At 39.4% G+C, this 15,262-nt stretch overlaps 1 protein-coding gene across 1 annotated transcript in view; it reads left to right on the forward strand.

Annotated features, from left to right (window-relative positions):
* Positions 1 to 15,262, forward strand: part of INSRR (insulin receptor related receptor) — a 365,100-nt gene that overhangs the window by 348,207 nt on the left and 1,631 nt on the right. The window contains exon 21 of the mRNA XM_053705334.1: positions 1,148 to 1,282. Within this exon, the coding sequence (XP_053561309.1) occupies positions 1,148 to 1,282 (135 nt within the window). The remainder of the gene's footprint in view (positions 1 to 1,147; positions 1,283 to 15,262) is intronic.

The raw sequence follows: 15,262 nt of genomic DNA on the forward strand, positions 1-15,262 counted from the left end.
TATTAACCTCAGGCTCTGAGATCTCAGATCCGTCCAACAAATGCTGGCATACCATCGACAGTTGCACAAGCAGCAAAGGTAGGAGCAAACAGGGCCTCTATCTCTCTGGTAAGGTTCCTAAAATGTTTGTTTATATTAGTGCTGAGATTCGCGAATATTAAATCAATCTTAATCTCCATGTTCAAGCTGAGGAGGGTATCGGTTCACAAAACTCCAGATCAGCCTGAGACATAAGAATTGGAGTTCAAGTATGGAAGTATCCTTGTACTGTTCTTGATATCTTTTATTTATATAGTAAAAGTGTTTATTGTAGCTCTACTGGCGTCTTCCAGATATTTGGGTGGGGGGAATTATACGGCAGTCTAGGCCTCGAGTACAACAAGCTCCAACAGAACATGACCATGTTGTTAATATTAGCTGTAGGTAGTCTCGTGGCCTTAACAAAAAACATATGTCAGGAATGTAGTACGACCCAGGCTCCAAACCTCTATAGCATGGCGATAAAGCTAGTATATATGGTTGAGATATAGATAGGAGTTCTAAATAATGTAAAATTCCATATGTTAGTCACTAAAATCAAACTTATAGCTAGGAGCTCCTGATGTGTGCATCCTGCCGCTCCGGTAGTTAGCTCCGCCCCTCTAATTTACTTTTATTTTCAAATTTTCTTGGTTCTCTTCTTGGTATCATTTGTTGAAAAGCAGGGAGGTATGCTCAGGAGCTTGCATGTGCCCGGAGCACTGTATGGTAGGGATTTCACAAGAATCGTATCCATTTACAAGTGCACTAGATGTCAGCACTATTTCCTGCCATGTAGTGATCCAGACACCTACAATATGTACAATGGGAACAAAGCAAATGTTATAATAGAAGTAAATTAGAAGCTTTTTTAAATTGTACACTCAGAAAATAAAATGTTTAAGTTTCATATAACTTCACTGTTAAACTTTTTTATAGGCTAATTATTGGCTGGTTGAGAAGGTGTGGGGCCTAATGACTTAATTATACACTGCAAATCGCTACTAACATTTTGTTCCCATTAAAATGTTTAACAATGAATATTTTCATTCACATTATTGTGTGATCTTTAGTTTATGTTGTATTGTTTGCTGAACATAAAATGTCTGATACGTATTTATTTTGCCAGGTCTTTTGGGGTTGTGTTGTGGGAAATTGCAACCTTAGCAGAACAACCGTATCAAGGTATGGCTAATGAGCAGGTTCTTCATTTTGTGATGGACAACGGGATCTTGGAAAAGCCTGAAAACTGTCCTGACAGACTGTAAGTCTTATTGTTTTGTTCTGTCCATTTTATCATTTGTTTATTGCGATACCTTTTCTTCTAAATTATTCTTAAAGTAAGTTATAAATGTTCATGTTTTATCAGTAGTTTGTATCATATCAGTATATTTTGATAAGGCTGTCTATAGCAAAAAGGAACTTTAATGTCACATACTAATCAAATACTCACTGATGATAGCACAATATTTTAAAAGATTTTGAACTGAACATCTATTAAAGGGACATTAAACCCAAATTTTTTCTTTCATGATTCAGATAGAGAATACAATTTTAAACAACTTTCTAATATACTTCTGTTATCTAATTTGCTTCATTCTCTTGATATTCCTTCCTGAAAAGCATATCTAGATAGGCTCAGTAGATTCTGATTGGTGGTTGCACATATTTCCCTCATGTGATTGGCTCACCCATGTGCATTGCTATTTCTTTAACAAAGGATAGCTAAATATTGAAGCAAATTAGATAATAGAAGTAAATTGGAATTTTGTTTAAAATTGTTCTCTGTCTGAATCATGAAAGAAAAATGTTTGGTTTAATGTCCCTTTAAGGAAATTCAAATCCATCATTATGTATTTAAACATTCTCCAAATTTGTGCTTTTTCTATGCTTACCTATGTTCTGTTTTACCAAGACAAACCTATTTATGTGACAGCATATGATCTTTGCTTTTTTAATGGACACCCAGGTTCTTGTGTTAAGGAAATTCTTAGATATATACTTCATCCAACACCTCTATTTCCTAGCGCAGAAGTACCTAATTGAGACTGCTGTCTCAAAAACGCTTTCTTCTTCTAGTAGTGTAAACAGCAGATCGATATTACATTCTTATAGCAATCAACTGGAAGGATCTGTGTGAGCGCGCATTGCAATTAAAGGAGTGTGCGTATGCTTAGTCTAGCTGAACCGCCCATTGTAGGTAAGAGCAGAAAAAAAAAATTACAGCAAGTCGGGGCGGACGGGGTAAGAATCATAACTAAGTTTCAAGGCACAATTTTTAACTTTCAAAAGCGGAATAGATTTATTGAAAGCATACCATAATATTAAAATATAATAAGTATAAATAATAAGCTTCATTATAAAGGATCGATCACAAGTACATTTTTAACCCTAAAACTATTTGTTAGAATAAAGGAATTTAAGAGACAGTCTACTTGAAAATTGTTATTGTTCAAAAAGATAGATAAGCATCTGCAGACTGCCCCCTTATGTCAGTGCTTTTTACAAACTTGCATTTTAGCCAGTTAGTGCTGACTCATGTATAACTCTATGGGAGTGAGCACACTGTTATCTATATGGCACACATGAACAAGCACTGTCTGGCTGTGAAAAGCTAATAAAATGCACTGAGATAAGAGGGGGCCTGCAGGGGCTTAGAAACAGGCAGAGTTTATAAAATAGATTAATATAGCAATCTAGGTTGTTCAAAGCTGGGGAATGGATAGTAAAAGTGTTATCTATCATTTAAACAATAAAAAAAAATCAAGTGGACGGACCATTTAATACTTGTTGCTTATACAATATTTCTCAAAACAGTACTGGTCTGATGCTTCTAATGGCTTTTATTGATATCCAATGTAGTAAATACAGATGTTTGGAGAAATGTTGTTGTCTTCTCGCATAGGCTGTAAGAGATTCAATTGTTTGCATTGTAATACTGTAATAAAGAAAGAGCAATTTTTAAGAAACCTACAGCTAGATTACGAGTTTTGCGTTATGAGGGGTGCGGTGCTAACTTGCATGTTATTGTCACCGCTCACTTCCCTACAGCGCTGGTATTACAGGTTGTCATAAACCCGGCGTTAGCATGCAAAAAGTGAGCGTAGAGCAAAATTGAGCTCCATACCACACTACAGCTGCTGAAAGCTGCGGTGAGCTGGTTTTACATGCTCGTGCACAATTTCCCCATAGACATCAATGGGGACAGCCGGCTGAAAAAAAGTCTTAACACCTGTAATAAAGGAGTGTAAAGCTTCGTAACGCAGCCCCATTAATTCCTATGGGGAAACAACATTTATGTTTACACCTAACACCCTAACATGAACCCCGAGTCTAAACACACTCTTACACTTATTAACCCCTAATCTGCCGCCCCCTAAATTATTTTTATTAACCCCTAATCTGCCTCTCCGGACATCGCCGCCACTATAATAAACATATTAACCCCTAAACCTCCGCACTCCCGCATCACAAACACTAGTTAAATATTATTAACCCCGAATCTGCCGCCCCCAACGTCGCCGCCACTATACTAAATGTTATAACCCCCAAACCTAAGTCTAACCCTAACACCCCCTAACTTAAATATAATTAAAATAAATCTAAATAAAACCTACTATCATTACCTAAATAATTCCTATTTAAAACTAAATACCTGTAAAATAAACCCTAAGATAGCTACAATATAACTAATAGTTACATTGTATCCATCTTAGGTTTTATTTTTTATTTCACAGCTAAGTTTGTTTTTATTTTAACTAGGTAGATTAGTTAGTAAATAGTTATTAACTATTTACTAACTACCTAGTTAAAGTAAATACAAAGTTACCTGTAAAATAAAACCTAACCTGAGTTACACTAAAACCTAACCTTACACTAAAATTAAATAAATTACATTAATTCAATATAATTAACTAAGACCTAGATTTGGAGTTTGGCGTTAGCCGTGAAAACCAGCGTTAGAGGCTCCTAACGCTGGTTTTAGGCTACCGCCGGTATTTGGAGTCACTCAAAATAGGGTCTAACGCTCACTTTTCAGCCGCGACTTTTCCATACCGCAGATCCCCTTACGTCAATTGCGTATCCTATCTTTTCAATGGGATCTTTCTAACTCCGGTATTTAGAGTCGTTTCTGAAGTGAGCGTTAGACATCTAACGACAAAACTCCAGCCGCAGGAAAAAAGTCAGTAGTTAAGAGCTTTCTGGGCTAACGCCGGTTTATAAAGCTCTTAACTACTGTACTCTAAAGTACACTAACACCCATAAACTACCTATGTACCCCTAAACCGAGGTCCCCCCACATCGCCGACACTCGAATAAATTTTTTTAACCCCTAATCTGCCGACCGCCACCTACGTTATCCTTATGTACCCCTAATCTGCTCCCCCTAACACCGCCGACCCCTGTATTATATTTATTAACCCCTAATCTGCCCCCCTCAACGTCGCCTCCACCTGCCTACACTTATTAACCCCTAATCTGCCGACCGCAAAGCGCCGCCACCTACGTTATCCTTATGTACCCCTAATCTGCTGCCCCTAACACCGCCGACCCCTATATTATATTTATGAACCCCTAATCTGCCCCCCTCAACGTCGCCTCCACCTGCCTACACTTATTAACCCCTAATCTGCCGACCGGACCTGAGCGCTACTATAATAAAGTTATTAAGCCCTAATCCGCCTCACTAACCCTTATAATAAATAGTATTAACCCCTAATCTGCCCTCCCTAACATCGCCGACACCTAACTTCAATTATTAACCCCTAATCTGCCGACTGGAGCTCACCGCTACTCTAATAAATGTATTAACCCCTAAAGCTAAGTCTAACCCTAACACTAACACCCCCCTAAATTAAATATAATTTACATCTAACGAAATTAATTAACTCTTATTAAATAAATTATTCCTATTTAAAGATAAATACTTACCTGTAAAATAAATCCTAATATAGCTACAATATAAATTATAATTATATTATAGCTATTTTAGGATTTATATTTATTTTACAGGTAACTTTGCATTTATTTTAACCAGGTACAATAGCTATTAAATAGTTAAGAACTATTTAATAGCTAAAATAGTTAAAATAATTACAAAATTACCTGTAAAATAAATACTAACCTAAGTTACAATTAAACCTAACACTACACTATCAATAAATTAATTAAATAAACTACCTACAATTACCTACAATTTACCTAACACTACACTATCAATAAATTAATTAAATACAATTCCTACAAATAAATACAATTAAATAAACTAGCTAAAGTACAAAAAATAAAAAAGAACTAAGTTACAAAAAATAAAAAAATATTTACAAACATAAGAAAAATATTACAACAATTTTAAACTAATTACACCTACTCTAAGCCCCCTAATAAAATAACAAAGCCCCCCAAAATAAAAAAAATGCCCTACCCTATTCTAAATTACTAAAGTTCAAAGCTCTTTAACCTTACCAGCCCTGAACCGGCCCTTTGCGGGGCATACCCCAAAGAATTCAGCTCTTTTGCCTGTAAAAAAAAACATACAATACCCCCCCCCAACATTACAACCCACCACCCACATACCCCTAATCTAACCCAAACCCCCCTTAAATAAACCTAACACTAAGCCCCTGAAGATCTTCCTACCTTATCTTCACCCTGCCAGGTTCACCGATCCGTCCTGAAGAGCTCCTCCGATGTCCTGATCCAAGCCCAAGCGGGGAGCTGAAGAGGTCCATGACACGGATGAAGTCTTCATCCAAGCGGGAGCTGAAGAGGTCCATGATCCGGATGAAGTCTTCATCCAAGCGGGAGCTGAAGAGGTCCATGATCCGGATGAAGTCTTCTATCAACTGCATCTTCAATCTTCTTTCTTCTGGATCCATCTTGCAGACCTCCGACGCGGAACATCCTCTTCTCCCGACGTCTACTAGCCGAATGACGGTTCCTTTAAGGGACGTCATCCAAGATGGCGTCCCTCGAATTCCGATTGGCTGATAGGATTCTATCAGCCAATCGGAATTAAGGTAGGAATATTCTGATTGGCTGATGGAATCAGCCAATCAGAATCAAGTTCAATCCGATTGGCTGATCCAATCAGCCAATCAGATTGAGCTTGCATTCTATTGGCTGATCGGAACAGAAGAGGATGTTCCGCGTCGGAGGTCTGCAAGATGGATCCAGAAGAAAGAAGATTGAAGATGCAGTTGATAGAAGACTTCATCCGGATCATGGACCTCTTCAGCTCCCGCTTGGATGGAGACTTCACCTGGATCATGGACCTCTTCAGCTCCCGCTTGGATGAAGACTTCATCCGGATCATGGACATCTTCAGCTCCCGCTTGGATGAAGACTTCAGCCGGATCATGGACCTCTTCAGCCCCCCGCTTGGGCTTGGATCAGGACATCGGAGGAGCTCTTCAGGACGGATCGGTGAACCTAGCAGGGTGAAGATAAGGTAGGAAGATCTTCAGGGGCTTAGTGTTAGGTTTATTTAAGGGGGGTTTGGGTTAGATTAGGGGTATGTGGGTGGTGGGTTGTAATGTTGGGGGGGGGGGTATTGTATGTTTTTTTTTACAGGCAAAAGAGCTGAATTCTTTGGGGCATGCCCCGCAAAGGGCCCTGTTCAGGGCTGGAACTAAGTTACAAAAAATAAAAAAATATTTACAAACATAAGAAAAATATTACAACAATTTTAAACTAATTACACCTACTCTAAGCCCCCTAATAAAATAACAAAGCCACCCAAAATAAAAAAATGCCCTACCCTATTCTAAATTACTAAAGTTCAAAGCTCTTTAACCTTACCAGCCCTGAACAGGGCCCTTTGCGGGGCATGCCCCAAAGAATTCAGCTCTTTTGCCTGTAAAAAAAAACATACAATACCCCCCCCCCAACATTACAACCCACCACCCACATACCCCTAATCTAACCCAAACCCCCCTTAAATAAACCTAACACTAAGCCCCTGAAGATCTTCCTACCTTATCTTCACCCTGCCAGGTTGACCGATCCATCCTGAAGAGCTCCTCCGATGTCCTGATCCAAGCCCAAGCGGGGGGCTGAAGAGGTCCATGATCCGGCTGAAGTCTTCATCCAAGCGGGAGCTGAAGAGGTCCATGATCCGGCTGAAGTCTTCATCCAAGCGGGAGCTGAAGATGTCCATGATCCGGATGAAGTCTTCATCCAAGCGGGAGCTGAAGAGGTCCATGATCCGGATGAAGTCTTCTATCAACTGCATCTTCAATCTTCTTTCTTCTGGATCCATCTTGCAGACCTCCGACGCAAAACATCCTCTTCTCCCGACGCCTACTAGCCGAATGACGGTTACTTTAAGGGACGTCATCCAAGATGGCGTCCCTCGAATTCCGATTGACTGATAGGATTCTATCAGCCAATCGGAATTAAGGTAGGAATATTCTGATTGGCTGATGGAATCAGCCAATCAGAATCAAGTTCAATCCGATTGGCTGATCCAATCAGCCAATCAGATTGAGCTCGCATTCTATTGGCTGATCGGAACAGCCAATAGAATGCGAGCTCAATCTGATTGGCTGATTGGATCAGCCAATCGGATTGAACTTGATTCTGATTGGCTGATTCCATCAGCCAATCAGAATATTCCTACCTTAATTCCGATTGGCTGATAGAATCCTATCAGCCAATCGGAATTCGAGGGACGCCATCTTGGATGACGTCCCTTAAAGGAACCGTCATTCGGCTAGTAGGCGTCGGGAGAAGAGGATGTTCCGTGTCGGAGGTCTGCAAGATGGATCCCGAAGAAAGAAGATTGAAGATGCAGTTGATAGAAGACTTCATCTGGATCATGGACCTCTTCAGCTCCCGCTTGGATGAAGACTTCATCCGGATCATGGACATCTTCAGCTCCCGCTTGGATGAAGACTTCAGCCGGATCATGGACCTCTTCAGCCCCCCGCTTGGGCTTGGATCAGGACATCGGAGGAGCTCTTCAGGACGGATCGGTGAACCTGGCAGGGTGAAGATAAGGTAGGAAGATCTTCAGGGGCTTAGTGTTAGGTTTATTTAAGGGGGGTTTGGGTTAGATTAGGGGTATGTGGGTGGTGGGTTGTAATGTTGGGGGGGGGGGGTATTGTATGTTTTTTTTTTACAGGCAAAAGAGCTGAATTCTTTGGGGCATGCCCCGCAAAGGGCCCTGTTCAGGGCTGGTAAGGTTAAAGAGCTTTGAACTTTAGTAATTTAGAATAGGGTAGGGCATTTTTTTATTTTGGGGGGCTTTGTTATTTTATTAGGGGGCTTAGAGTAGGTGTAATTAGTTTAAAATTGTTGTAATATTTTTCTTATGTTTGTAAATATTTTTTTATTTTTTGTACTTTAGCTAGTTTATTTAATTGTATTTATTTGTAGGAATTGTATTTAATTAATTTATTGATAGTGTAGTGTTAGGTTAATTGTAGGTAATTGTAGGTAGTTTATTTAATTAATTTATTGATAGTGTAGTGTTAGGTTTAATTGTAACTTAGGTTAGTATTTATTTTACAGGTAATTTTGTAATTATTTTAACTATTTTAGCTATTAAATAGTTCTTAACTATTTAATAGCTATTGTACCTGGTTAAAATAAATACAAAGTTACCTGTAAAATAAATATAAATCCTAAAATAGCTATAATATAATTATAATTTATATTGTAGCTATATTAGGATTTATTTTACAGGTAAGTATTTATCTTTAAATAGGAATAATTTATTTAATAAGAGTTAATTAATTTCGTTAGATGTAAATTATATTTAACTTAGGGGGGTGTTAGTGTTAGGGTTAGACTTAGCTTTAGGGGTTAATACATTTATTAGAGTAGCCGTGAGCTCCAGTTGGCAGATTAGGGGTTAATAATTGAAGTTAGGTGTCGGCGATGTTAGGGAGGGCAGATTAGGGGTTAATACTATTTATTATAGGGTTAGTGAGGCGGATTAGGGGTTAATAACTTTATTATAGTAGCGCTCAGCTCTGGTCGGCAGATTAGGGGTTAATAAGTGTAGGCAGGTGGAGGCGACGTTGTGGGGGGCAGATTAGGGGTTAATAAATATAATATAGGGGTCGGCGATGTTAGGGCAGCAGATTAGGGGTACATAGGGATAATGTAAGTAGCGGCGGTTTACGGAGCGGCAGATTAGGAGTTAATAATAATATGCAGGTGTCAGCGATAGCGGGGGCGGCAGATTAGGGGTTAATAAGTGTAAGGTTAGGGGTGTTTAGACTCGGGGTACATGTTAGGGTGTTAGGTGCAGACGTAGGAAGGGTTACCGCATAGCAAGCAATGGGGCTGCGTTAGGAGCTGAACGCGGCTTTTTTGCAGGTGTTTGGTTTTTTTTCAGCTCAAACAGCTCCATTGTTTCCTATGGGGGAATCGTGCACGAGCACGTTTTTGAGGCTGGCCGCTTGCGTAAGCAACTCTGGTATCGAGAGTTGAAGCTGCGTTAAAAATGCTCTACGCTCCTTTTTTGGAGCCGAACGCAGCCATTCTGTGGACTCTCAATACCAGAGTTATTTTTATGGTGCGGCCAGAAAAAAGCCGGCGTTAGTTTTTCGGGTCGTTACCGACAAAACTCCAAATCTAGCCGTAAATTACAAAAAAATAAACACAAAATTACACAAAATAAAAAGGAAATTAGCAAATATTTAAACTAATTACACCTAATCTAATAGCTCCCAAAAATAAAAAAAAAACATAGCCTAAACTAAACTGCCAATAGCTCTTAAAAGGGCCTTTTGCGGGGCATTGCCCCAAAGAAATCAGCTCTTTTACCTGTAAAAAAAATACAAACAACCCCCCAACAGTAAAACCCACCACCCACACAACCAAACCCCCAAAATAAAATCCTATCTAAAAAAAAACTAAGCTCCCCGTTGCTCTGAAAAGGGCATTTGGATGGGCATTGCCCTTAAATTGACATTTAGCTCTTTTTCAGCCCAAACCCTAAGCTAAAAATAAAACCCACCCAATAAATCCTTAAAAAACCTATCACTAACCCCCGAAGATCCACTTACAGTTTTTGATGACCGGACATCCATCCTCAACGAAGCCGGGAGCAGTCTTCATCCAAGCGACATGAAGTCCTCAACGAAGCCAGGAGAAGTCTTCATCCAAGCGGCAAGAAGTCCTCAACGATGTCGGGAGAAGTCTTCATCCAAGCGGCAAGAAGTGGTCCCCCAGACGGACAGAAGTCTTCATCCAGACGGCATCTCCTATCTTCATCCTTCTGGTGCGGAGCAGCTCCATCTTCAAGACACCTGGCGAGGAGCATCCTCTTCTGTCGACAGCTCTTCAAGAATGAAGGTTCCTTTAACCCCTTAACGACTGAGGACGTGCAGGGTACGTCCTCAGAAAAAAGGCAGTTAACGCCTGAGAACGTACCCTGCACGTCCTCAGTGTGGAAAGCAGCTGGAAGCGATCCTGATCACTTCCAGCTGTTTTCCGGTTATTGCAGGATGCCTCGATATTGAGGCATCCTGCAATAACATTTTTTACCCCTCCGGTGCAGAGAGAGCCACTCTGTGGCCCTCTCTGCACCGGACATCAATGGCCGCATTCGTTGGTGGGTGGGAGCTGAAGTGGGAGGTGGATGGGCGGCCATCGATGGCTTCTTGGTCAGAGAGGGGGGCGGGATCGCCGGGGGCGCGCACGGGTGCGCACGCGTGCACGGGGGGTGGTGGGCGGGCGCGTGCACGGGGAGGGAGCGGGTGGGAACCACTTACACTACAGAAACGTTTTTTTTTATTATGGGGAGAAAGGAGGGATAAAATCCCTGATTAAAGTAATCTAAGGGATCTGGGAGGGGGTGGGGGATTAGTCTTGGGGGGGGGAAGCTACACTGCAGAAAAAACAAAAATTAAAAAAAATAAAGACATTTTTACATGCAAACTGGGTACTGGCAGACAGCTGCCAGTACCCAAGATGGCCCCCAATAAGGCAGAGGGGGAGGGTTAGAGAGCTGTTTTGGGGGGGATCAGGGAGGTTGGGGGCTAAGGGGGGGAATCTTACACAGCAGCATATGTAAATATGCTATATATAAAAAAAGGATACCTTTTATTTTAGTACTGGCAGACTTTCTGCCAGTACTTAAGATGGCGGGGACAATTTTTGGGGTGGGGGAGGAAAGAGAGCTCTTTGGGAGGGATCAGGGGGTCTGATGTGTCAGGTGGGAAGCTGATCTCTACACTAAAGCTAAAATTAACCCTGCAAACTCCATACAAGCTACCTAATTAACCCCTTCATTGCTGGGCATAATTCACGTGTTGTGCGCAGTGGCATTTAGCGGCCTTCTAATTACCAAAAAGCAACACCAAATCCATATATGTCTGCTATTTTTGAACAAAGGAGACCCCAGAGAAGCATTTACAACAATTTGTGCCATAATTGCACAAAATGTTTGTAAATGATTTCAGTGAGAAATCTAAAATTTTGAAAAATTTAACGTTTTTCTTTATTTGATCGCATTTGGCGGTGAAATGGTGGCATGAAATATACCAAAATGGGCCTAGATCAATACTTTGGGTTGTCTACTACACTACACTAAAGATAAAATTACCCCAAAAAGCTCCCTACATGCTCCCTTATTAACCCCTTCCCTGCTGTGCATAATACACGCATGGTGCGCAGTGGCATTTAGCGGCCTTCTAATTACCAAAAAGCAACGTCAAAGCCATATATGTCTGCTATTTCTGAACAAAGGGGATTCCAGAGAAAAATTTACAACCATTTATGCCATAATTGCACAAGCTGTTTGTAAATAATTTCAGTGAGAATCCTAAAGTTTGTGAAAAAATTTGTGAAAAAGTGAACAATTTTTTTTATTTGATCGCATTTGGTGGTGAAATGGTGGCATGAAATATACCAAAATGGGCCTAGATCAATACTTTGGGATGTCTTCTAAAAAAAAATATATACATGTCAAGGGATATTCAGGTATTCCTGACAGATATCAGGGTTCCAATGTAACTAGCGCTCATTTTGAAAAAAAGTGGTTTGGAAATAGCAAAGTGCTACTTATATTTATTGCCCTATAACTTGCAAAAAAAAGCAAAGAACGTGTAAACATTGGGTATTTCTAAACTCTGGACAAAATTTAGAAATTATTTAGCATGGGTGTTTTTTGGTGGTTGTAGATGTGTAACAGATTTTGGGGGACAAAGTTAGAAAAAGTGTGTTTTTTTCCATTTTTTCCTCATATTTTATATTTTTTTATATAGTAAATGATAAGATATGATGAAAATAATGGTATCTTTAGAAAGTCCATTTAATGGCGAGAAAAACGGTATATAATATGTGTGGGTACAGTAAAAGAGTAAGAGGAAAATTACAGCTAAACACAAACACTGCAAAAATGTAAAAATAGCCTTGGTCCCAAATGGACAGAAAATGGAAAAGTGCTGTGGTCATTAAGGGGTTAAGGGACGTCATCCAAGATGGCGTACCTTGAATTCCAATTGGCTCATAGAATTCTATCAGCCAATCGGAATTAAAGGTGAAAAAATCCTGTTGGCTGATGCAATCAGCCAATAGGATTGAGCTTCAATCCTATTGGCTGATCCAATCAGCCAATAGGATTGAGCTTGCATTCTATTGGCTGATTGGATTTTCAGGGGCTTTAAGGGCTATTGGCAGTTTAGTTTAGGCTAGTTTTTTTTATTTTGGGGGGGGGCTTTTTTATTTTGATAGGGCTATTAGATTAGGTGTAATTAGTTTAAATATTTGATAATTTCTTTTTTATTTTGTGTAATTTAGTGTTTATTTTTCTTTGTAATTTAGTTAATTGTATTTAATTAATGTAATTTAATTTTAGTGTAATGTTAGGTTTTAGTGTAAGACAGGTTAGGTTTTATTTTACAGGTAAATTTGTATTTATTCTAACTAGGTAGTTAGTAAATAGTTAATAACTATTTACTAACTATTCTACCTAGTTAAAATAAATACAAACTTAGCTGTGAAATAAAACTAAAACCTAAGATAGCTACAATGTAACTATTAGTTATATTGTAGCTAGCTTAGGGTTTATTTTACAGGTAAGTATTTAGTTTTAAATAGGAATTATTTAGGTATAAATTGTAATTTTTATTTATATTTATTTTAATGATGTTAAAATTATGTTAAAGTTAGTGGGTGGTAGGGTTAGGGTTAGACTTAGGGTTAGATTTAGGGTTAAGTTAATAACTTTAGTATAGTGGTGGCGATTTTGGGGGCAGCAGAATAGGGGTTAATAACAGTAATGTAGTTTGCGGCGATGTTAGGGACGGCAGATTAGGGGTTAATAATATTTAACTAGTGTTTGCGATGCGGGAGTGCGGCGGTTTAGGGGTTAATATGTTTATTACAGTGGCGCCGATGTCTGGAGCGGCAGATTAGGGGTTAATAATTTTATTTTAGTATTTGCGATGCGGGAGGGCGGCAGTTTAGGGGTTAATAGGTAGTTTATTAGTGTTAGTGTACTTTTTAGCACTTTAGTTATGAGTTTTATGTTACAGATTTGTAGGGTAAAACTCATAACTACTTATTTTCAGTTTACGGTACAAATCTTGACAGTATAGGGTGTACCACTCACTTTTTGGCCGGATAGGCAAGCTCGTAATACAGGTGCTGTGGAAGTCCCATTGAAAAGGGACTTTTTGAAAGCTGCGGTAGTTACGTTGCGTCACGGCCACAAAAGTGTGTGGTACAGCTATACCTGCAAAACTCGTAATACCAGCGGTAGTGAAAAAGCAGCGTTATGAGGCTTTTCACTCATAATGCAAAACTCGTAATCTAGCCGTATTTCTTGTACAGATATTTAAGACATCAATTAGTGAGAAAATATTTTTAGCATTAAGACCTTATTTCCTGGGGAATAGTTATACTAGCACAATGTTGAGATAATCCAAATTGAAGTGCCCAAAAATAAGTATTATGGCATCCCTGGTTTCTTCACAATTTTTCTAGATATTCCATCTTAAAGGGACACTATACCCAAACATTTTCTTTCATGATTAAGGTAGAGAATACAACTTTAAACAATATTCCAATTTACTTCTATTACCTAATTTGCTTCATTCTTTAGATATACTTTAATGAAGAAATAGCAATGCACAAGGTGAACCAATCACAGGAGGCATCTATGTGCAGCTACCAATCAGCAGCTACTAAGCATATCTAGATATGCTTTTCAGCAAAGAATATCAAGAGCATGAAGCAAGATAGATAATAGAAGTAAATTAGAAAGTTGTTTATAATTGTATGCTCTTTCTAAATCATGAAAGAAAAAATTTGGGTTTCATGTCCCTTTAAGGCCCATTCCACCAACAGTGTTTAAACCCTAAATCAGTTTATTTCAAATGATGACTACCGTGCATGTAAAAAATAATGTTCAGTATTCCATTAACCTACATGTTCAAAATAAGTACATATCTTATTACAGATGTAACACCAACCCCTGCATAAACCTCTGCTAAAGTATCATTAAGAATTCTATGAGACCCATTTATCAAGCTCCGAATAGAGCTTGAGGGCCCGTGTTTCTGGCGAGTCTTCAGACTCGAAAGAAACGCAAGTTATGGAGCAGTGGTCTAAAGACCGCTGCTCCGTAACCTGTCCGCCTGCTCTGATGAGGCGGACAGAGATCACCACAATTCAACCCGATCGAGTACGATCGGGTTGATTGACACCTCCCTGCTGGCGGCCGATTGGCCGTGAGTCTGCAGGGGGCGGCGTTGCACCAGCAGCTCACAAGAGCTGCTGGTGCAATGCTGAATACGGAGAGTGTATTGCTGTCCGCATTCAGCAATGTCTGTCGGACCTGATCCGCACTGTTGGATCAGGTCCGACAGACATTTGATAAATAGGCCTATGCATGTATAGATGTCAAGAAATGTTTCTGAATGAGGGCTTTATCTTGTCATTTTATAAACACAATGCAGTTCTTACAAGCCTTTTCTCTGCATTTATCCAGTGTTGTAGTGTGAACATAATTTCTAATACTGAGCTAGTTCTTAAAGGGACACTGAACCCAATTTTTTTCTTTCATGTATCAGATAGAGCATGCAATTTTAAGCAACTTTCTAATATACTCCTATTATGAATTTTTCTTCATGCTCTTGGTATCTTTATTTGAAAAAACAGGAATGTAAGCTTACGAGCCGGCCCATTTTTGGTTAAGCACCCTGGATAGCGCTTGCTGATTGGTGGGTACATTTAGCCAGCAAGGAAAACATTTTGGAGATGTATTTCTAAGTTTCAAGATTTA

This window comes from Bombina bombina, chromosome 1 (genome assembly GCF_027579735.1).
Source record: "Bombina bombina isolate aBomBom1 chromosome 1, aBomBom1.pri, whole genome shotgun sequence".
Lineage (NCBI taxonomy): Eukaryota > Metazoa > Chordata > Amphibia > Anura > Bombinatoridae > Bombina > Bombina bombina.